Source organism: Electrophorus electricus, chromosome 6 (genome assembly GCF_013358815.1).
Source record: "Electrophorus electricus isolate fEleEle1 chromosome 6, fEleEle1.pri, whole genome shotgun sequence".
NCBI lineage: Eukaryota > Metazoa > Chordata > Actinopteri > Gymnotiformes > Gymnotidae > Electrophorus > Electrophorus electricus.
In genome coordinates, this window is record NC_049540.1 from 30,655,025 (window position 1) to 30,678,962 (window position 23,938).

Consider the following 23,938-nt stretch of genomic DNA (forward strand, 5'->3'; position numbering starts at 1 on the left):
GCTGCGATTCTATTCTTTTAGTCCTTTAATGACATCTAGTGTTGGCAAATGCTGATTCCAGCATCCCCATGACTCCAAGCTACAGAGAAAGGACAAGAATATCACTGTGATTAACACACGCACGTATGCCTTGGGTTTCTCTGCTAAACAGAAAACAAACTAAAACATGAAAAACAAAACAAAAGACCAAAGTCTGGAATAATTGTGGCAAATGTTTATTTACCGTTAATAAAATGTTTTATTGATCCTTTGGCTTGGATATATCCATAGTAGCTTTAATCGTGAAGCCAGTTTGTTATGATTATAATGCAGATAGTTAAACCTAAAACAAATCAGCGGCCGCTGTTGGTTCCTGCTGACCTAACGGAGATGAGCGGCCCTGCCGGAGCGAGGCGGCACAGCTGCAGCGGCGCATGGTCGGTTCAAGCTCCCGCTCCGCGTTCCCGGAACTGTCCCTCGGTTCAGTGGTCTGCTGCGCTGTGGATTGTGGGTGTTGAGGACATCGCCTGGGCTTGTTTCCTTTACCCGACCCGACAGATCCGCCAGATCCGCGTCCTCTGCGCGTAAGTAATCCGACTGATCGGTTGGCATTTCCCGCATTTTGTTCAGAGAACTTGGTGAACGATTGCTACCGTTTTCTTTCCCCTTTCAGCAGCGTGAAGATGCCATTTTGTCGGCACCTTAGATGTGGGCCGAGGTAGTGTTTAAAGCTTGCGAAGGCTTGTTCGCGGCGTATTCTTCACCCTACCCTAAATACCTCAGACTAAACACCCCAGCGCGCACTTGACAACCGTGTGTCCTTCAAAGAACGCATCTGTCATGTAGCATTTGTAGTATGTTTCACTGAGAAATCCTAGGCCTGTGTCCAAACACAAACATGCTGTACACTGCATGTAAGCATGTTGTGCGTTGAGGGCTGTCGCCTCGAGTCTTCACACAGACGCCTAGGAAGCCTGCCGGCGTCGCGCGCTCAACAGCGAGCGTTCAACAGGGCTTCTCGCGCTGCCGGTAAACGGCGTGTCACGTTAGCAAAATGAACATTAAACATCCAGATGAACGAGGACGTCTCGAAGGCACGATGGAAAAATGCATTTGTGATTATAGAAATGCTTACTTACACTAACAATATAGTGAAATAAATAACACTTTAATCAAACTTTAGATTAAAGGAACTAGCAATTACGAAATTCTCGGTAGGCTTCTGGTGGACATTTAAGCAATAAATACTAAATGTGACAATATACTTTTTGTTTCGTTTAGCTATACGAATTATTTACTATTAAACGCTAAGATTTTAAAAACGTTTCTAACATTCTTTTTCCTAAATATTTATTTTCTACAATTGCCTTCGGGATCAATAAAGTGTTATCTTAACGTTTCAATGTAACAACAGTGACAAGTAGTACACAATAACAACAATAATCATCATCATCATTAAAGAGCTTATGTCTTGTTTAAAACTATAGGGACCCAGTGTTTTTTATGCTGGCAAATATTTAAAAAATATTTCAAAGACCTGTATGTATGAGTGCTAAAGTGTTTGATAGCTGGTGTGAGGTGCAGAGGTCCTCAGCCTGCTGTGTGTTACAGTGTAGAGGTGTATTTATCTAAGAAATAGGTTAGAACAGAATACATTGAGGAGGAGGAGAGCATGGGACTGGTAAGTGTGTTGGCATCTTCTGAGCTGTTTGGGGCCTGGCGTCCTGAAGCACCTCCCACCGACACTCACGATAGCATCACTTCTGCATTGGTTTTGGGGAAATGCCCAGTGTCTTAAATGGATGTGCAAATATTTAATTCAGTTTGCTACAGGGATATCTAGTTCCACTAAATCATGTAACAGTATTTAAAAGATAAGTTCTGTTTCCTGTCTCCAGTTACCAGTAAAAGCCTTGGTGATTGTGGCACTGCGTGTGTTAGTATAATATCATGTCTTTTGTATTATCCACTGAAACACTGTCATTGCAACTAAAACAAGTTGTAACTTTTAGAATGGTTGGATTATGATTTAAAATGATTCCTACGTTAGTCCATCCAAAACGTTTGGACTGAATAAAATGATAGCCAGCGTAACTACATATGTAGTGTTTTAACCTTATGAAACGTTTTTCTCTTTGTAGGTACTTACATAAGCTGGGCCATAATGTCTAGCAGAGGAGGAAAGAAGAAGACCACAAAGACATCCAGGTCTACCAAGGCTGGGGTGATCTTCCCTGTGGGTAGGATGTTGCGATACATTAAGAGGGGTCTCCCCAAGTACAGGATCGGTGTGGGAGCACCTGTCTACATGGCAGCTGTGCTGGAGTATCTGACCGGTGAGCCCACGCACACCACCCAAGACCATTAACACACAGCTGATCTTGTCTTATTAAGGTATATAAGAAATAGTACTGGGCAAGATGAATGCACCAAATGTAATGAAATTAAAGAACATTATATTATGAAAATATAATTTTATTATATAATGAAATACAGTTAATTCAAGGGAACAAAAAGAGAGAGCTTTATGCAAAATGATGTTTAAACCAAAGCTTATATGGATTAATATTGTTTTGAAAATTTCTAAGTTTAAAATCTTAAAACAATACTTATTTAAACACTACTTTGATAACCTGTAGCAATCAAACCACAACATGTATTGTAGTTTCAGAGTGTTTTAGTAAATTAAACAATATTAGTGTAAGAACTCAAGTATTACAGCATGTATAGCTTAACAGTCTGCACAGTCTGCCTAGGCTGTAAAATGGTTTCAGCATTTAGCTGAAGGGGCTGTAGTAGTGTAGCCCTATAATATAAAGGCTACAAGGCTTATAATGGATATTTATGTATGTGAGTAATGTAGAGTTGGTTGGTGCACTGGGCTATTCAAACATTTGTAAAGTACTTAGAAATACATTAAAAATGGGATTTTAAAAAAAAATTAGTAGTAGTAGTAGTGGTAGTATTTCTGATTGCTAATATACAGCATTTTAGTGTGTTGCTGATGACTTTCAGCTGAAATTCTGGAGCTGGCTGGTAATGCAGCCCGAGACAACAAGAAAGGACGTGTAACTCCCAGACATATACTACTAGCCGTTGCCAACGATGAAGAACTCAATCAGGTGAGACTTGGACCACTGCCATTGCACACACCCAGTGGAGCTTTGGCATATGAACGAAACAGCGATTATGTTTATTAGTTGTGAATTTGTAATACTTATTAGTTGTAAGTTCATTGTGATTTGTCTTGATTATTAGTTGTGCGGATTATTAGTTGTTATGGATTATATATTTATTAGACTGTGGGAGCTGAAAGCTTTCCTGTGGATGAGAGGGTTCTGAGGGTTTATGGTTATAGCCACTCAGCTATGCTGGTTTGTTTAGCAGCAAGAAGAAAGATTGTACACAAATAATCCTCACAAATACTGTTTTGTTTTCAGTCTCTTACATAAAAGTGAGATTTAAAGTAGTTTAATAGTGATTAATGCATGTCCTGTTTCACATGCCACTGGCACTGCTCCAGTATGTTAGCTCAGATATAGTTAAGGACTAGAGGAAGACACTGCATTTAGCTTGAACGCCTACTGCATGTTGCCTGATGTAGGTCTGGATTCAGCCAGATCACTGTGTGTAGGTCTAAACACACTGGCCAGATAGGCTGTCAGAATCTACAGCTCGGGGCTGGATCAAATCAGCCCATCATAGCCAGTTCTTATTTTTCTTATGGTTTTTGGTGGTGCTATTGTTCTTGGATCCACAGAAATCCAAAATAATCTGCTTTAAGACATTTCTGAACAGCAAATAAGACTTTATAAATGGCAAAAATATGATTATTCTGATATTTTTATTAATGGAAAGGCAGGGAGGTCTTAGCTCCACTAGTTTATTTCAAACAGCAGCCCAGTGCTAAAAATCTCTGGGACACAGATGCAACCCTTGAAAAAATAGGGAACAGTCAACTAGCATTGGTAATAAGAACAGAAAATTACCTCTGTTCTCTGAAGTTTTTTGACGCCTGGTATGTGTGTTTTCTGGAACCTGCTGTTTGTTACATGAGTGAATTTTGGAATCTGCTTTGCTGTATGTATGTGTCCTTGAACCTGTATAAATGTGTGTATTTTCTGCAGCTGTTGAAGGGGGTGACCATTGCAGCAGGTGGAGTTTTGCCCAATATCCACCCAGAGTTGCTAGCAAAGAAACGAGGCTCCAAGGGCAAGCTGGAGGCTGTCATCACTCCTCCACCAGCCAAGAAAACCAAAACCACCAAAAAAGCATCAACAGGCAAGAAACCTGGTACCAAAAAGTCATCAAGATCTAAGGTATATATGGCATTACTAACACTGTCCACATCACTACGTACTCCTCACAGTACTGCCCTCAGTACTGTTAAGGAGTGTTGGAGGAGAGTTGGGGTTGGGGGTGAGAAGAGTGCAGGGAGTGGACTTTTGGGAGGAGGAGTTCTGTTGGGGTGTTAGGTTGGTATGGAGGAGAGTTGGGGAATTGGCTGTTGGGACGGGCAGCAGCATGAAAAATTTCTTGCACGGTTGGACCAGTTCATGTTGGGGTGGAGGCACAATTTGTTAACAATGTAACTAATGCCAAACTTAATTCGCTTGATTATTTAACCCCTTGTCATCCAAAAAATGGTCTTATCCAGTCATGCATCCAGTCAAGACAAACCATTAATTTAACTGTTTACAAACGATGTCAGAGCGAGGTCTACGGGAAAATGGCAAATATAAATACGAGCCAAGGCAACAGCTTCATTCCCTCGTGAGTTGATTTTGATGTCTTTGTACTCAGTGGCTCTTCAAGAGTCTGTTGGGACCCTCGGCAAAAATTCACATGGTCCCCTCCCACCAGTGTTTGTAGCTATTATGTTGTAAATAATATGACACCAACAAAACAAATCATGAAAAGTAAGCTTTTTATTTCAAAAGTTAACAGTACTATTGAACTATGAACATAACATATTAAAAACTTGTTTTAAAAATATGAATACTACAGTTATGTAAAATACAATAAAATACGTGAACCACACTGCACATATAGCAGTGTACACCAACAGACCTCAGTACTTTAATGTACACTTTAAATTTCTTTGCATCCAAATTTCATAACAGAGCATGCATAGTTAGCTTGGTCAGACATGACTTGCATCAGTTAGCTACAGGAAAATTAATGTCGAAGTTAGCTTATTTCCCCCTCAGAATCAGTCCGTTAATTGTGTCCTATAAAACAGCATGTAAAACGTTACTCTAGAAATGGCAGACCATGTTTATTTTAGTAACAATGCTGAAGACCTAGAGACTGGTTAAGAAGTGTTAATACTGTAACTACTAGCTTCTACATTCTCTGATGCTAGCTACACCTAACATTTTGACTGCCAGTGTCCCAATTCTTCAATCACATCATGGCCAGCAGCCTGACAGCTAATTTTAATTCATGTTAAACTTGAAAGTAAACAAAAGAAATAATGTAAGTCTTTTACATTAATGTAAGTATTTTATTCAAGTGTATCTCCCCCACCGTTAAGACTAGATTAGCAGCACTGACTTATTTTGCATTTTATTTAATTGTAATTTTCTGCTCCACTCACCACTGTCATGCTTTATTTCCTCCTCTTCCTCTTTTTTCTTCTTCTCAATTCCAGAAGGGTAACTACTCTTCATTTTTTTTTGCTGACTGGCTTTCAGTGTTGACAACTTTTTGTCGTTATCAAACGATCATTCATGCTACTTGCAATGAGCGTGAATGGAATCACGTGTGGCCCCCTTAGTAAATTCAGGTTTCATACTGTCTTTGCAAACTTTGCACATTGACACTGCTGTAGGTAAAGTTTGTCAGCCCTCGGGGGCTGCTGGTGGGTGGACCTTTTGGGATGGAAGTGTTGGGGAGAATATTATTTTGTATTTGTGTTTGGATTGGACTTTTTTCTTCTCTGTAGACTTTCTTTGTAGACAAGCATTAGGTCTATATTAAGGGACCTTTTTATATTGTAACTTTTTGGGAAGATTTTGGTAAAATAACAAAACTGAAAACGCTGTTTTGTGGTAACCACTAAGTTCACCACTATTTTTCTAAATATGACTACATACCCAAACTCGTGCAACAAAATATTTTAAGGCATGTTACTTTTGAGACTTTGAACCTACATAGTAAATAAAATATTGTTGCTAATCACAAATTAGTCTGTGCAATACTGATACTGCAGGAAGATGAAGTGCATTATCACATTTTTGTGTGCTGTTTATCTACTCTGTGTGGCCCTGTATAGAGAATTAAGTACGGTTTGAGTGCAGTTAAGCAAATGTTGCACTCTTACATTTATAGCATTTAGCTGACACTTTTATCCAAAGCAGCTTACAATTATGTCTGAAAACAACTTGAGTAATTGAGGGTTAAAGGTCTTGTTCAAGGACCCAACAGTGACAAGTTCGCAGTGGTGGGGATTGAACTGGCAACCTCCTGATTACAGAGTGTGGCTACCACTGCCACTCTTGCAACATCTGGCCTAGGTCAGGCAGTAGATTTTGGAGTGGTATTATCACCACCCTGTTTCTAGCAGGTGTTGAAACATTTTATTTATGTGAGATGGCCATCTGGATTAGTCTGATGGGGAGTCATAACGTTGTCTGTCATCACCACCTTTAACCTGCAACCTGTTGTGAATAATGTTTCTGTTGAAGTAACTATTTACTGAGTTTATTATTGCATTTATTCCGTGTTTTGTTGGTTTAGATGTTTTAGTATACCCAATTTATATTCTCTGTAACATAAGCCTATATAGATGAATAAGTGCTGATTTTATTAGGGTCTGTGCGCACTCGGAACACTATTGTAATTTTTGGGTTTGTCTTATTTTTTTCTCTGCTAATACACATCATGGAGACCAAACCATAAGGACGAAACTTGTCTAATAGGTAGTATTCTATCCAGCTACTCAGGCGAGAGTGATGAGCCCAATTGGCCTGAAGGAGGCACTATAATGCAACAGTAATCATGCAGGTCATTTTCTCCCACACCACTCTCCTTGACTCCTTGACTCAATCCACTGGAACTGTGAAGCTCAACACATTTAGACTTTGCTAATTTGTAAAAGCTTCTTTTGCATACTCCTTCAAATTTGCAAAACATTTATAGAGACTAAAACAGTATATTTGCAAGAATGCAATTTTTAAATGCAATCCAAGATATGTTGACATTTGCAAAATTCTATGTCAATCAACAGTCCTGGGGCGGAGCTTTATATATTTAAACAGCAGTAACTCTTGAATAGGTTCAGCAATATTCATGACATTTGAAAGCCTTATACTTCTACTGATTTTGAGGTAGCAGATCAAAATGTGCATGCTTTTGTGAATAGGGGGCACTACAACTCGCAAATAACTGTTTCTGTAGAATTGCTGGTCAGATCAAGATGAAACTTTGCTTGCTACTTCTGAGGGTAAGCTCAGTGGGTTCCTCAGGACAACTTGATTACTTAAAAAAAAGGCCGCCATTAGCCAATTAGATTTCAGCATGCATTTGAAAGGCTTAACATTGACCGAACCACACAATTTTTGAATGGTCTGTATGGGGACAAACTTATAAAGTATCATAGCCTATAAAGTATCATAGTGGACAATGGGTGGGGTGCTATTGCTAATTTCAACATGAAAAACCAAGCATATCTCTTATAAGGTTCATCATAGGACCATGTATTTGTGCTCAAATCGTGCTCAAGTAGAAACTTACAACTTTGCCCTTCAAGTGTTTTCAGAAATCATACTAGTCCTGGTATTGGATCATCCTGGTTCATCCTAGGATTTTTGAGTAATGGTCCAAAATACTCAAATGTATCTCTCAATATCACTCCAAAACATGTTCTCTCTTTTGTACAGAAGGACTGCAGTACTTCAGTCAATCGGTGCATTTAGGTTGTTTGATGCTCACTTGGCTAGAACTTTAAATCATAGGTTCACTGTCTCAGAATTTGGGAGAATGTTCCATTCTGAAGACAGTATCCCACTCCAAAGACCAGGCGCTAGGCCTTTTTGTCAATCATTTAAAATATTATTGTATGTGCTGACTTTTATTTGCAGTTTGGCTGCCATGCATTAATTAAGTTTCCCAAAACAGGCATGGATGTTAAATTTACTATAAGTTTGTGTTTGCACAGTGCAGGGCTTAGTGTTGCGTGGAATATGGATGGCGGACTTGTGTCTTTGTGGGGTGTCCTCAGGTGTGGAGTAGTCCTAGAACCTATTATTTCCCCTTGTGGCTGTATTTTTTTTTTTTAAATGAGTAACTTCTCATATAGTGAATAATAAATATTACCATTATGTAGTTTGCTCTTCAGGTAAGAATGTTTATGTGGGTTTGTTTGGAAAATATTGTTTCTTAAAGCTGTTTCATAATACAAGTCCTTTATTAATCATTACTTTAATAATATTAATACAAACTTTATAAAATGTTTTACTGTAAGAATGAACACTATGCACTTCAAGTTCTGCTATAATCGTTACATTTGTGTGAGGAGTGAGAGTCTTGCTGTGTTGTGTTGAACAGAAGCAGGGTGAAGTTAGCAAGGCTGCGAGTGCAGACAGCACCACAGAGGGCTCCCCCGCTGACGGCTTCACTGTCCTCTCCACCAAGAGCCTCTTCCTGGGACAGAAGGTATTGCAGTGTTTAGTGCCTCCTGCAGCTAGACGCACATCTAGACTTAAATGATACAACAGATAGTGATGCAGATTATTCCTCTCAGAGCCTACACATTGGTGAAAGGAATTAAATTCCTGTACACCATAGATTTCTTACAATTTCACTTTTGACATTTGCTGACTTCTCCAAACCTGTAGAGGGCAGCAGAACTGCGGCTGACAATTCCAGCTTCAAAACAGTCAGTGTTCTTTGTTACTGTGAAGCTACTGATCTAGAATAATTAGGATCTTAGGATCTGAACACTGCTATAAAACAGCTCCCTTCTACACTACAGTAAAATATCAATAGCTGTCCTTCTGCAGACTTCCTTTGATGTATTATAGCTTATTAGCATATCAGGATTTGCTGTAGTACAGCTGTGGCCTAATAACAGCAGTTCAAACATTAGCTGATGCTTGCATGTAGTTTTTTTTGCAGTCAGAGCAACGCAGCTACCATTTTGACTCAGGTGACTGTTATCCTCAAAAGAAATGCATGCTTCTGTTTGCTTAAAAGCTTAAATCCTTTTAGTGATGTGACATTTTTCAAAGTGACATGCTTGAGAAAGAAGAGAATTATTTCCCTCACCCAACTCTCTGTTTGGTCTTGTTGGTTTTTGAATGTGACTTGTATGTGGACTTTCCAGTACAGTGAGCTGTCTGGGGCAGGGACATGCCTGTTTTCCAGGCTGTAGAATTTAGGGTTTCACTCTTATTTCTCATTGGCCCAACACAGCAGACTGCTGCTCTGTTGAGTGTCGGCATTTAGCTCACAGCCTCTACAAAGCCCTTTAAAACAGAAAATGTCGAGTTTGGGGATGTAATGTAATAATGTATGACATTATATTACTGCTAGAGGTCAAGTTTATTTTGATACAATAGCATGATTTATTTAGCAGATGTTCTTTGCGCTCCTATAAAGAAGACATATGGTGATGTGATTTATAACTGGGTCTAACCCTAACCTTAGTGGCGTGCAGAGAAAGGAGAAGAAAATTCAAGAACAAGAGCACAGAAATGTTTAGGAGCTGCAGGAATGTTTGAGTGTGTACGCATGCATGCATGCAAGCTACTGTATGTGTAGGGGTCCCACAGTTAACATTTAAGTCATAAATTACTCACACACTCCAGCAAGCTGCCAGTACTATCCCAGCCAAAATGTTCCTCCTCATCTACTTCACAAGTCATACTCAAAAGCCTTATGCCACTACACCACTACCTCAGTGCCACACACACGCGCACACACACACACACATGCACACACACACACACACACATGCACACACACACACGCACACACACACACACACAGTTTTTATCAGAATAAAACAAACAGAATGAAAGCAAGATAAATATGTCATTTTTTCAAGGGAGCAAAGAATATCTGAAAGTGTAAGAACATGCATCTGATTCAGTATGATGATAGAAGAGCCAATCGATGAAATATATATCTAATGCTATTGCCCTCTGAATAGTAAATTGGATTTTAATTGGATTAAGCAAGTTCAGAAGATGAATGCGTATTCTATTATTAATATTAATGCACTCACTAATCAATAATTAGTCAAAGGAAATTATGAACAGTCATTATATATTAGTCCTTTCATTGGCTGTCTCCCAGCACTAGAACAGTGATGCAGGTAACGAGGTGAGACTCCTCACTTTAGGAGAGCCACCTGGCCTCAGTCACTGAACATAAACCTCTCTGCATAAGCATTTTATCTTCTTTAAATGAATCACATTATAGCATTTGTAAACAAATATCAACTAATGTGTAGTTCTTAAATGATCAAAATGTATTATCTGTTAAGCAAGATTTAGTTGAATCATTGACCAAGAATGAGACTTTAATAGATGAATATTACAGACTTAAAAAATTAAACCTTTCAAAAATATTAATGGGCATAGGTGATTTAGATATTAAGCTTTGGGAACTTTTGTTTCCAGCTTTGTATTTTAAAATGCAGCTAACCCCATTCATCTCTCTCTTTAGTTGTTTCATTAATGTTTTTGTATCTTATGCTTTGTGCAGACTTGTTCATTTGCTTGTGCATGCTTTTGAGCTAACACAGAAATGTAATCAATATAAGTACTTCAGGAATCAATATAATTACTTCAGTAATGAGCTCTTTTCATATTTGAAGCAAAATTTCCCTTGTAATGAATTTCTTCAGACTGTAATCCACAAATCAGATTGCAAAATGAGCTTGTTGGCATTAGAAAAATCAACAATGCTTTGTGATTGAAAATTAATCTATTTATTAATTAATTTAAGTAATAATGTAATCACTATCACTTTGGCCTTTGGTACAAAACTAAATCAGAATGTAGGCATTGCTTAACTTGCATCATGATGTATTGTCCATTGTTGGTAGTTTTAGTGCTTTAAGCTTCATTGAGCTCGGCGTGTCTTGTACTGCTGACTGGTGCTCGGTGCTGCGCTTGCTGTATGAGGGACTAACCACAGGCCCCTTGCCACGTGCTCTTTCTGCAGCTCAATCTTATTCACAGCGAGATCAGTAACTTGGCTGGCTTTGACGTGGAAGGGGTTATCAATCCAACCAATGCTGACATTGACCTTAAAGATGATCTAGGTGAGAGCCAGCCTAGGCCCGGGTTCAAAAGACCTGCCACAGACGCTCTAACCCAGCCCACACTCTTTGCCTTTTACTGCCATTGCACAAGCAAGTATCATCTTGTTTTAAGATCATTTTTATTGTGGAGGGCTGACACATTACTCACTATTAGAACTACACTGCAAATATAGCACCACTTGTTTTGTGCAATGACAGGATACATTGGCCTCAGCACAAGGCGTTTGAATGCAGAAGGCATTTAGCTTGCCTGGATTTGAGAAATCCTTGAAAACAAAACTCACCAACATGGCAAATTAGTTTCTATTAAAGAAATATCTGGAAAACTGCAATAACTATTTGAAACGAGTCCTTAAAAGACTGAAAATGTTCAAGGATTCTCTCCGATCCAGGCACTGCTGATATCATTATTCTGAGTGTCCTTCAGGACTCCGTCCAACAGTCTTTTCACCTTTCCACTCTTGTCTGATGAGAACCACAGCAGTCGTGTCGCCTCTCCCATCACTCGCCAAACGCCTTTCCTCTTTTTGTGTCACTGCCTCCATCTCCCCTCATTCATGAGAATTCACACCATGTTGTTTGCCTGTTGTTGTCGTTGCTGTAGTTGCAAGTTGTACAAGCTGATATTGCCACCATCGACAGTGAAGCTGTTGTTCATCCGACCAACTCCGCCTTCTTCATGGGTGGAGAAGTAGGTAAAGGAGCCTCAGTCCACCTGAGCCACTGCACTGAGGAAATTTAGTGGCTGCCTATGGGTAGTCACCTAGATGTGTGCATGTAGCTTAACCCATAAGCAATACCACAGATAAATAAAGTGGCTGTTTGCGTTTGTTTGTTTTTTTCCCTCATTCTGTAGAGTTTACAGTACAAAAGCAACCTCCATCATACATATGCTGCAAAAATACATTTAGTATAATGCATATGGTACAATAATGCGTATAGTATAATACATATACTACAGTAAGTGTAGTATAATACATATGCTACAATAATTATAATATAATGCATTTGCTACAATAATTATAGTATAATGCATATGCCACAATATGTACATATGCTACAATAATTATATAATGCATATGCTACAATAATTACAGTGTAATGTATATGCCACAATATGTACATATGCTATAAGTACAGAATAATGCATATGCCACTAAGTATAGCATAATACATATGCTACAATTATAATATAATGCATATGCTACAATAATTACAGTATAATGCATATGCTGCAGTAATAAGTATAGTATAATACACATGCTACAATTATAGTATAATGCATACGCCACAATATGTACATATGCTACAATAATATAGTATAATGCATATACCACAAAAATAAGTATAGTAAAATACAATAAGTATAATGCATATGCTACAATAATTATAGTATAATAGTATAATGCTTATGCTGCAACAATGCGTATAGTATAATGCGTATGCTACAATAATTAGTATAGTATAATGTGTATGCTACAATAAGTATAGTGTAATTCATGTTACAATAATTACTGTATAATGCATATGCCATAATACGTATAACACATATGCTGTAACAATGCGGATAGTATAATGCATATGCTACAATAATGCATACAGTATAACGCATATGCTACAAAAACCTCTGCGAGAAGCTGTTTCGTCCATGAGGTTTTTTTTTTCTTTAACAGCAACTTTTCCATGACTCACTTTAAAGAAAGACAAACAAAAGAAAAAAATGCAAAGCATGTCATTTAGGACTTGGTGCAAATCCTTACTGCAGAACTGCAAAATTGTACAAACTCTGACTCTCACCTTTTACACTTAGCACTGGCTGGCAACTGTCTGTGTGTGTGTGTGTGTGTGTGTGTGTGTGTGTGTGTGTGTGTGTGTGTGTGTGTGTGTGTGTATACACTTTATTTTCTAACATAATTCACCACAGCTCTGAGAACAGTAAATTTAATTTTTGGTATGATTTCATTGGCTTCTGTGGCATGAATGTCAGCAAAGACTCCTTTTCCTTTACCCTGAATGCATGCCCTGCACGCAATCTGGCACTGTTTCCTATGAACTAAACATACAAGGTTCTAATTCACTTGACCTTTGACCAGGTATTTGATGTTGTTCATAGGTTCATAGGAAGCATGTTTTTGTGTTTTATTGCATGGCTTTGTGTCAGTCCCACCCTCCTGGGCTTGACTTTGTGCTCTTCTGTCATTCACTTGGCTCCCTATAGAAGAAAGATGCACCACTGACAGTAAGGCATTGTTTTTGTAGGCAGTGCCTTGGAGAAGAAGGGAGGGAAGGAGTTTGGTGAAGCAGTGTTGGAAGTGCGCAAGAAGAACGGCCCCCTGGAGGTGGCTGGGGGTAAGAATTCTTTTCCTGTCACAGTATTTTTTTGCTACAAATTAAGGGTTGTCCTACCCAATCTTACATATTTAGGATTGTGTTTACAATAACCATACCCCTGCCTAGCGTTGGGTATCATTTTGTATTTTTTCCAATTCCATTACTGATACTTCGAAAATGGTGTTGGTGTTTTAAACAGCTTGAACTGGTAGTTAAAAAAGAAGGCTGCTCTCAGAGCAAGTGGGAAGTTAACTGTGGAATGTTAACTAGTGATTGATGTTAACTAGCAGTGGAATGTTAACTAGCAGTGGAATGTTAATTAGCAACATGTTAACGTGAAATGCATTTATGGTTCTGTTACACTGCATCAAATATTTCAAGTAACAAAAAAAAAAAAAGTAAAATTGTATTTACATGATTTTCTTCTAATTTTACATGGTTACACAGACATCTTTCACCCTGCTCAAACTGAACCAGGCCTTAATAAAGGTCTCACAGACTACGTTGCTATGTTTTAGAATGCAGTATGACTCACTGTGAACTATAAAAGTGAAGGGCAGTAACCTGGATGCAGTTTGAGCATGTTAAGAGAAGTTTGTGGATAAGTACCAGTCAAATGTTTAGACACACCTATTCTGTTTGCTTTTCTACACTTTAAGAACAGGGATGGTATCAAACCTATGAAATAACGAATATGTGGTTATGCCATAGTAAACAAATGTTGACCATTTTAGATTCTCTCAAGTAACTATGCTATACTATGATATCAGCTTTGCATTCTCTTGGTGTTCTCTTAACCAGCTTTATGAGGCACCACCTATTATGCTTTTCCATTAGTCTTGAAGACATTCTCAAATATACAGACCACTTGTAGGGTGAGGAAATAAAGTTCTAAAACCTTTCTGAGGACACATCTAAAATTGTGTCTTTGTTTTGAAACTGAATTCATATATAGGCTAACACCTTTCCCAAAATATTTTTGTCTTAGAAACAGGCTTAAGCATAATCCATTATCTTAAAATGCCTTTATTACTATTAAAAATATACATTCAGGCAGGTGTGTCCAAACGTTTGACTGGTACTCAAACTTATTAACTTATTTACAAAGCCTATTTGCTGTTCAAGTTTCAGACTTCAAATGTTTGTTAGAAATATTAGCAGCTTTTGTTCTAAACTAAAGAAGAAAAAATTCAGACTCCAAACATTTTCGAAATACTATAGGAACTGGTGCTATATTGATACTGGATTTCAGTACCTAACCCTAACCCTGCACATTTAGGGTTGTGTTAACCATATCCCCTACCCTAACTGGTAAGATGAACCTCCTCTGCTTAGTCTGGATAATGTAGATCGTGACAAGATCGAGTTCATGAAGCCAAGATAAGTGCTGCTATATCCATCCTAACCCTAACTCTGTATCTACTGCACATGGCAATGTGTAAGCATTTGCTGAGTGGAGTAAAAACTAAAAAAGATTCAGGCTCTCTCTACACTGACTCTTAACCATTTTATTCTTTTGTGCGAGTAACTATGTCTAAATGAACTATAAGAATGGCTTAGTTTTTGTATGTGAAGCTTGCAGCTCAGTGGCTCATACTTATACTAGCATTATATAACTAGTACTATTAACATTTCCTCTCTTTTCAACACCAGAAAAGACTCATGTTTTGGACCATGCCAGACAAGTGGGTACAAAGATATGAGAATTGTGTAACTATGTTGAGTATTCAGTTCAATCACATTATTTAACTGTTAGGCAGGGAAAATTTACAGGATCATTCCCTTTTTTTCAACAGATAACATAACAAAAAGGTAAAGGAAATAAAACCACCAACAGATTATCAAACAACAAAAAATAATAAAGGGGAAAAAACAAAACAAAAAAAAGCTTGAAAAAAGCTTTTAAAAAATGGAATATTGTAATCAATATTCAGTGTTTTTGAAAATTACATTTTTCCTCCTTTTAAAATAATCTTTTCAAATTACCAGAGTCCTGATAGATTATTAGTGAAAATATTAAAAAGTTTGAAAATTGAAAATCTTAGAATTTACTACTGCTTCTAATAGCTTGGCAAGTTTTTGAAGACTGCGTTCAGATCATTTAACTGCTTGCCTTTGTGAGAAAGGATGTATGACTCAAATCCGATGCGTCTATTGAATATGGAGAACTAAAGTTTTCACACTGACCAGTAGTGTCAGGAGGACACTACTCTGATTACTGTTTGTCATTTAAGGTGATGGCAGAGCAATCTTCAGCTATCAGACCGCTATTGGCCTTGGTCTGATAAACATGCAGGCTGCACTTTAAGTGCCATCGCAAAGCATTGTAAGGGGCTGCATATGAAGAGAAAGCACTTAGGGACCCAAAACAGAACCTTGTAAGACATTTTATTAAACTTTTCTAAGCTCTGAAAAATTCCCAGTGTTTGTGATAAATGCTGCACTCAAATCCAGCACTATAAGAAGACAAACATATCAACATATAAACAGTCTGAGGCAAGTGCTACACCACTGGTTAGTCTGTTTTATGATGCTTCCCAAAAATATGTAAATATTTTGTGCTTGTTGGCATCAACTTTGATATAGTCTTGGATTCAGAGTGCAGTTGTCCACTACAAAGAGTTCAAGAGGATTGAGACCAAACTGGGTCAGGCTAGAGCTTCTATAGTACCTGCAGCTGGAGCTGGGGTCACATCTATGTCCCTCCCTCACTTATGTGCTTTGTATGCTAATGTAGGGACTAGACCCAGCATGCCAAAAACACACTGGCCAGGGTGAAGCCAGGTTAGCAGTTTAATGCCAAATACCAGGACCTAACAAGACAGAGGCTGAGTCCATTAAAATAGTGAGTAGGGTGAGAAGTACTTTTATGGTGAGTAGGGCCTATACAGTAAATGAAAGTTCAAAGGCTACATACAGGCTCAGAGAATTACCAAATGCTAAGAATGTTTGTTTTTTTTGTTGGGTTTTTTGGATTGGTTTTTTTTTTTTGCTTTAACATGACACAGATCATATTTTTTTTCAAGGATGTGTAGACACAAATTTGATGTTTCCAAATCAGACTTCAGTTACTTTTATATGTGGTTCTAAACCGGATACCTAGCCAATTCGTAGTCATGTGACTTGAATGAGAATGGACAGATTTGATTTCACATAGCTTTTGGCCTACCCACATGTGCTTAGCACTGTTGTCGTCAGCCAGCACTAGCAGTGTGGTAAAACAACAATGGAAGAGAGCAACAGGAGTGACAGCAGTAGATGAGGAAACTACTAAAGTTAGCCATCTGTCTTTTTCACCTTCTTAACCTGATCATATAGCTACAAACTGTCCTCCAGAGCAAAATATGATGCATACATGAGCTACTAGCACATCCATTTAGCCAGTTTTAATAACATGAGTCATCTCACAAATATTTTTTATTGTAGGTGACGCAGGTTACTTGTGCAGATATGTATTACATTGACATTTACGGAATTTGGCAGACTTACAAAAGTGCTTTGTTATTTACTCATAGAATACATCCTAGCCAGTGCAGTAGGTTATAGTCCAATATACCACTGAACTAGAATAGTGTTGAAATACAGGGATCAATGCTAATGCATAGAAGTGCAAAATACATCAGTTCTGTCTCAATGTGCGCATTAATGTGAGCATGTGTGCTGTTTCAGAGGACAGACTCAAATTGCAGATATGAATGTGAACTATCAAGATATGCAAAACCAATCTCAGCAAAAAATTGGAATCAAACAATGTGATTTGTAATGTGAACATACCTACGACCAAGGCCTTAATTTATCAAGTCTCCGCCAAGACCAACACGAGGACAAGACCAAGACCATAACAGAAGCTAGATTCCCGATTCCAAGTCGAGACCAAGACCAGCAAAAAGCAAGTTCACTTCTAGACCATGAATACGAATTCAAACTAGAAATGTGCATTTCCTGAAGAAAATGCAGTGATTGTACAGCTCAAGCAATTCTCAAGTAGTTGCTAGGTGAGTTCAAGGTGATTTCTGTAGTGTTCAAGGTGGCTGCTATGGTGACTGTTGTACTGTTGCTAGGTGGTTGCTATGGTCTTGCTAGTTGGTTGCTATGGTATCCCAGGTGACTGCTATGCAATTGCGAAGTCATTGCTTTGAAGTTCCAAGTGGTTGATTATAGTACCTCAGGTGGATGCTAGGTTGTTACTAGGTGGTTTAGTGGTTGCCATGGAGTCCTAATTAATAGATAACCAATTAGTGTGTAACCTATGTGTGTGTATTAAAGTTTGGACATTCTGCCATTTGTCATGTTTCTAGTAGGAACGAGGCAAGAGGCAGAACGCAAATTCAGGTGGCGTTTAATATCCGAGTGAGATCAAACACAAAGGGCAAAACAAACTGAGGGAAAGGGGAAATACTGAGGGTAAAATAACACACACACTGAGCAAGTGAAAAAGCAAGGGTGAGTAGAAGCGAGACACAACAGACAAGCCTGACTACCAAAAACAGATATACGTGAGGACAAATGAGATCTAACCAGAGACACACATGAGCGACAAATAATGACCATGAATGACTGACAAACAAGAGATGGGGGAATGGGGTATACATAGGCATGTAATTGGGGACAAATTAGGAAAGGGGAGGAGACACGGAACCATGGAAACAGACGAAAAAAACTGACGTAACTCGGTTGCCATGACAACGGGAAACGCTCAGGTCTGCAGATGTGACACCATTAATTTTCTATGGGAAAAGATGGAACATTCTTGAGTTGGTCCTGTGTCAATACCTCAGAAACTGGGGATGACTTAGTAGACAAAAATCCGGTAGAAGATAACACTAGAGCTTGAAACAATAATCACTAATTACAACATTTAGACATTTTGTTTAAGTTTTATGATTATGATTAAAATATAATCATAAAAGATGGTGGAACGAACTTCCACTTGCTGTCCGGACAGCAGAGTCCCTTGTAGTCTTCAAACGCAGACTGAAGACCCATCTACTTGCGGAATATTTAAATGACCACTGATCCTGCTCCTATGTTGACTAACTGAAACTCTAATACTTATTGTAGGGTATTGTTTATTACACTTATCATTGTCTGTTATAGACCTTATATGTATTTTGCACTTCTAGGCATCAGCATTGATCCCTGTATTTCAACAGTATTCTAGTTCATTGGTGTCTTGGACTCTAACCTACTGTACTGGTTATGATGTATTCTGTGAGTAAATAACAAAGCACTTCTGTAAGTCACTGGCTAAGAACGTCTGCCAAATATTGTAAATGTAAAATAATAAAAGCAACAAATTAAAATTGAACAATAGAATACCTATATTGCATCGCACCATTTGGCAATATGTTATAAGTAAACATTTACAGATAATAATAAATTTTGCTTTTAATTTTGGTATTAAGATCTTCTATGCTCCCTTTTTGTCTCAAGAAAAAAAACAGACAAAATTCACCCAACTCCATGACAAAACTGTGACTATCCATGTTGAGTTGATTTAATGCTTGACGAATCAGTGCACAAGACACTTGGATCTTGAACACTGCTGAAATGAAGATAAAAAGTTCCTCAAACTACTTAGCATTATGCTAAGTTGACTGTTGACTCTGGTCTTATCAGTGGGTATCAAATGGTACTCCAGTGTTGACTCTGGTCTTATCAGTGGGTATCAAAATCTACTCCCATGTTGGCGCTGGTGCTTCTCCATGACTGCTACAGCATTCAACATTAAATCACAAGCAACTGGCTTGTTAGGTACACCACTAAATACTCTATAGGGCATGTAACTAGCATGTACATTAGAAGCTTGGTCATATGATCTGAACATGGCGATTACCTGAGGAGCGGCACATGTCATGGGTGCAGCGCATCTTTGAGCCGTCATCTCAGGAGGGTACCTGTTACATAAGAAATTGATGACAATAATCACTTTCATATAAAATGTTGAGCTGTTTTTTGTCATAAACTCATAAACATTGCTTAGTGCTCTTTTAATGTCTGTTTGTGAATCCATCAGAACGACAAAGAACCTCATTTATCACACGTTCAGCTTTTGTGTTTTGTTTTATTTTAGAGAAAACAAAACACTGCATACCAGCATGGAAAATTCACTACAGGTGTACAGACCTGCTTTGCTACAAAGCTTAAAAATTCTCAAGGAACAGTGAATTGAAAGTTGGTATGAGGAAATTCTGTAATAGAACATTTAGGTGTCTGTGAACTATAGCTCAAAAAAGGTCATAACAACTTACTCACTTTACACTTGTATCACATGCAGCTGTACTTGGTCTATAGACTAAAACCTTGACAGAATGCACAACATGTACTCATATTACTATTTTAATTCCCTAGTGTTCTAATGAATCAAAAGTGATTTTTCAAACCGTCTTCTATCTGGAGAAGTGATTTCTCAAATCTTCAAAATGTAATTCCACAACTGGCACCACTAATCTGATGTTTATATCAAATGAATTAAATTGCAATTAATAAGTAATGAGAAGTTGGTGCTTCACTCAGTCTTTTGACAGAAAAATATCAAAGGTTCATTCTCTTGCAATGTTGCAGAATGGTTAGGTTTATCTACTTTTATAGTCTTTTTGTTTATTTACAGTTCACTGAGACCTTATTTTGCTACACTGAACTGAAATAACTGACTTTCACCCACAGCTGTCCTGACCTCTGGTTATGGGCTCCCTGCTAAGTTTGTCATCCACTGCAACAGTCCTGGCTGGGGCTCAGACAAGTGTGAGGAGCTACTGGATAAGACAGTGAAGAACTGTCTGGCTCTGGCTGACGAGAAGAAACTGAAATCTGTGGCATTCCCGTCCATCGGCAGTGGCAGGTAAGCCCCCATGGACCCACAGTGTTACAATTCAGGAAATGGAATTTAAAACATGTTACAGGTGGTACTGCATTTCCTAAAAACTGGCTCTGGTATTGGTTTGGTGTTGGGATTTTTTGGATTTGGCTGTATTTGTTTCCTTGGTGGTTTTGGTTTTGTTTAAAAACATTTCATTTTAAGTTTATGGTAGCAAACAAGAATGCTTAGTAATTGTCAGGCAATAAACCAAAAAACTAATTTTAAGTAGCACAAAGATTAAGAATTCTTGAACTTTAGTATTCACTTTCTTAGTAATAGCAGGAATGGGGCTAATTGTAAATAAATACCCAGAATATTTATTTATTTTTGCCATCAAGGTAACAGAACACGAGTGGTTAGCATTAGTGCAAGTAGTAGGCTCAGTAAAAATCAGTACTCGGTCATCAGTAGCAGCGAAGTAGAAACAATTACTTTGGAATCTGCTGAAACAATAAATGTGTTTTATAGGTAGAAGGATGTACCTCTTGTATATGTCTCTATAATCTGGGCATGTCTCCCAAAGCATTTGTCTGTGTCTGTGGGACCAGACAGATCCATGATCATTTTTATGATTTAAAAGCTGTTCATCAAGTTATGAGTGTTGTGACAAATAAACCAAACTTGAAACTTGTTGTTAGATTGAGTCTAAAATTCCCTGTAGATTCATTTAACATTGTTTAACTGTACACTGGAATGCTGATTTGAAATGACCTTGTGTTGTGTAGGAACGGCTTCCCGAAGCAGACGGCGGCTCAGCTCATTCTAAAGGCCATCTCCAGCTACTTCGTGGCCACTATGTCGTCCTCTATCAAAACAGTATACTTCGTTCTGTTTGACAGTGAGAGCATAGGGATATATGTGCAGGAAATGGCAAAACTTGATGCTAACTAAATTTATATCCCCAAATTTTTATGCTTGTTGCAGATTTTATGAGAATTAAAAAAAAAAAAAAGTTTACTAATTTTATTTGGTAAAAATTTTATTGAGGGGAAATCAATTGGAGCATATTTGTTTGATTTGGACTTTGTGTATTGGTCTTGTTGATGTTGCGGTGCCTGTGTTGAAGAGGCCTCCTGAGTAATCGTTATGAAGCTGACTTGTATTTATAATGAAGGATCGTTGCATTCCAGCTGGTGGCAGTGCTGTTATTTTACTGTAAATGGAAAGTGGTTGGTTCACATATTTGTGTTTGTGCTGTGCCTGAGTGTTGTCTCCATCATTCTGTCTCTATGTTGTTGGTTTTTTTCCCTTTTTTGTCCATGATGCGCATCAGATTAATATAGTTTGTGTATGGAAAAATGTTTTAGTAAAATATTGGAGTGTGAAAACGAGTGCCTGTCTCTGTGTCATTTGTTTTTGCTCCCAGCAGATGGCACCATATTGCAGCATTTTTGGAATTAGGATTCTCTTGCTCGCCAGGAAGGTGTAGATGTAGTAGTCCCTCTTCTGCTGTCATGCAGAAATGAAAATGCTTAGATGAAAATGCTGTTTGATGATTCATTCACAGGGACTCGAAGATACAAGATTTCTGCATCTCTACGGCCAGCTTCCGTGTTGGTTTTCCATCATTTGCCATATGCTGTCAGCTTCCATAAGCAGTATAAGGGGGATGATGTTTAAATAACTCTAAAATAATGTGTGTGAGATGTGTTGTTATATGGTATGTCAAATGTGGTGATGTGTGTATGTGTGTGTGTGTGTTTGTGATATGTGGTGTGTGCCTGCTGTGATGCAGGTGGTGTCAATGCAGTATCTTTTGGGCAACACCGCCCAGGTGCTGAGGTCGCGGGGCTGTGCTGGTGTCAGGAGGGGGTCGGGCTCCTAGCCGCAGGGACCTCCTGGAAGGACGCCGGTCTGAGGTGTAATCCCTAGGAAATGCATACAGGTCTTTCCTTTCTCTGCAAACTGGAAGCATCTGTTGAACCTTCCCAGCAGCCCTAGTGAACAAGCATGGAGGGAGGGGCTGAATACAGTAACACAAACAGCACAGAAGATGGTAAGTATCTGTTCATCAAAGCCTTACCCAGCATGCGTGGAATGTAATATGTCCCTCGTTAGAAGCAGAACATGGGCACAGTGAGTATGCACTCACTCCCTCTGCTGACTACACCACCCCCTCACTAATCCCCTAGGAGTGTGGTGATTGACTTTATCCCCTCACTCATTTCAGGCGAAGCTTAAACGTCTGTTTACAGAAAGCAAAATCCAGGATGTGATAGAGTTGATTTTTTTGGGGCTTCATGTTTTTGTCGTTGCCTAAAGCTCATTGCAGTTACAAAGTGGGTTGGAAGAGCTGAATCCAGAGTGGAAGTCTGTAGAACAGGGTAGAGTGTAGACGTAATCCCTCACAGAAAAGTAAAATGTACTGGAGTCAGGATGAAACTCATTTAAACTATATCCAGCCTGAAATTACAAGATGCAGACCATTCATGTTAATGTCTAACATTAAATGGGAAATGTATATCACTCGATGACAGACAACCAATAAAACCACTTCACCTTTCTTCCACAGTTCTGTAAGTATTTGAAAGCATTTTCCTTGAAGATCACATCTCTTGCTTGGTCAGTTTCATAGTTCCATACCTACCGTGATGTACTGCAGTCCACCGAGTGCTGACCCAGTCCCACCGTGCAGAGGCTGGTGAGGGTGTAGCAGTCCTGCCTCTCACCACACCACATTGTAGACTGGAGACCACAGGGCTCCTGGGAGTCAGTTGGCTTGCCTTTGATGGCTTGATTCTGTGGCTCAGAAGAGTAAATTGAATGCAATCCCAGCCAGGCCTGAGTTGCAGCAGAGAGTAATACTGATTTATTTCTATTGTGTTTCAGAGGAGCTCAGATCCCCCACTCTCCAGACACTTGAGGAGAGTCTATCAGCACAATCAGAAGAGCACTAGGAGACTGTGGGGGAATTACTGGCCTTTTGGTGGACTTTTGGCAAAGATTTTGGATTTTGGTGGGATTTTACCAAGATGTTCTGAAGTAGACCCTCCCATGGGGCCCGATGATCTGTGCATTAGATCGAATTGTATCCTATGAGGATACAATTCGACATACCTGCTTAGTGTGAATAAAAGCATATCTGCTTATTGTATTTGCAGCACAAAACAAATGTGACAAATATGGGTTGAGAGACAGAGGAAGGGCAAGCTGTGAAAAGCTAAAGGAATGAGTATTAATGGGACAAAAACCATGAACACAACACTTAACTCAGCATCATATTCTGTGTGGCTGAGAGAATTACAGTGAAGCAAGTTTGGCCAAATGTGTAATTAGAACATTTTAAGAATATTACAAAACTAAATTACATATGCAAAATATAAAGTAATAGGTTCAATACAAATGTAATCAATAACTTAAAATAAAAATGAAAATGTTGAAAATCAAAATTATCCCATGCATAATTAATTGCCAAAAAATCAACTGATCATTGTGTACAGATGAAGTAGCTAGTAAATAGAACAATTTTCAATTAATGTGTTTAATTTGATTGC

The 23,938-nt window shown here is 38.5% G+C and overlaps 1 protein-coding gene across 8 annotated transcripts; it reads left to right on the top strand.

Annotated features, from left to right (window-relative positions):
• The first annotated feature begins 200 nt into the window (after nucleotides 1-200).
• Nucleotides 201-23,538, top strand: LOC113592106 (core histone macro-H2A.1). 8 transcript variants are annotated; one of them, XR_004776193.1, is made up of 10 exons: nucleotides 201-563; nucleotides 2,121-2,315; nucleotides 2,995-3,101; nucleotides 4,107-4,298; nucleotides 8,530-8,637; nucleotides 11,155-11,254; nucleotides 13,514-13,603; nucleotides 20,252-20,426; nucleotides 22,180-23,085; nucleotides 23,274-23,538. XR_004776193.1 is itself a non-coding variant. In XM_035527354.1 (9 exons), the coding sequence occupies exons 2-9, from the start codon at nucleotides 2,144-2,146 to the stop codon at nucleotides 22,223-22,225; spliced, it is 990 nt and encodes a 329-aa protein (XP_035383247.1). In that variant the 5' UTR covers nucleotides 201-563; nucleotides 2,121-2,143; the 3' UTR covers nucleotides 22,226-23,538. The 8 variants fall into 8 exon arrangements, 5 of the variants coding, with proteins under 5 accessions (XP_035383247.1, XP_026888661.1, XP_026888663.1 ...); XR_004776194.1 differs by having other exon boundaries at nucleotides 22,180-22,440; nucleotides 22,957-23,538; XR_004776195.1 differs by having other exon boundaries at nucleotides 22,180-22,440.
• Nucleotides 23,539-23,938: the final 400 nt, after the last annotated feature.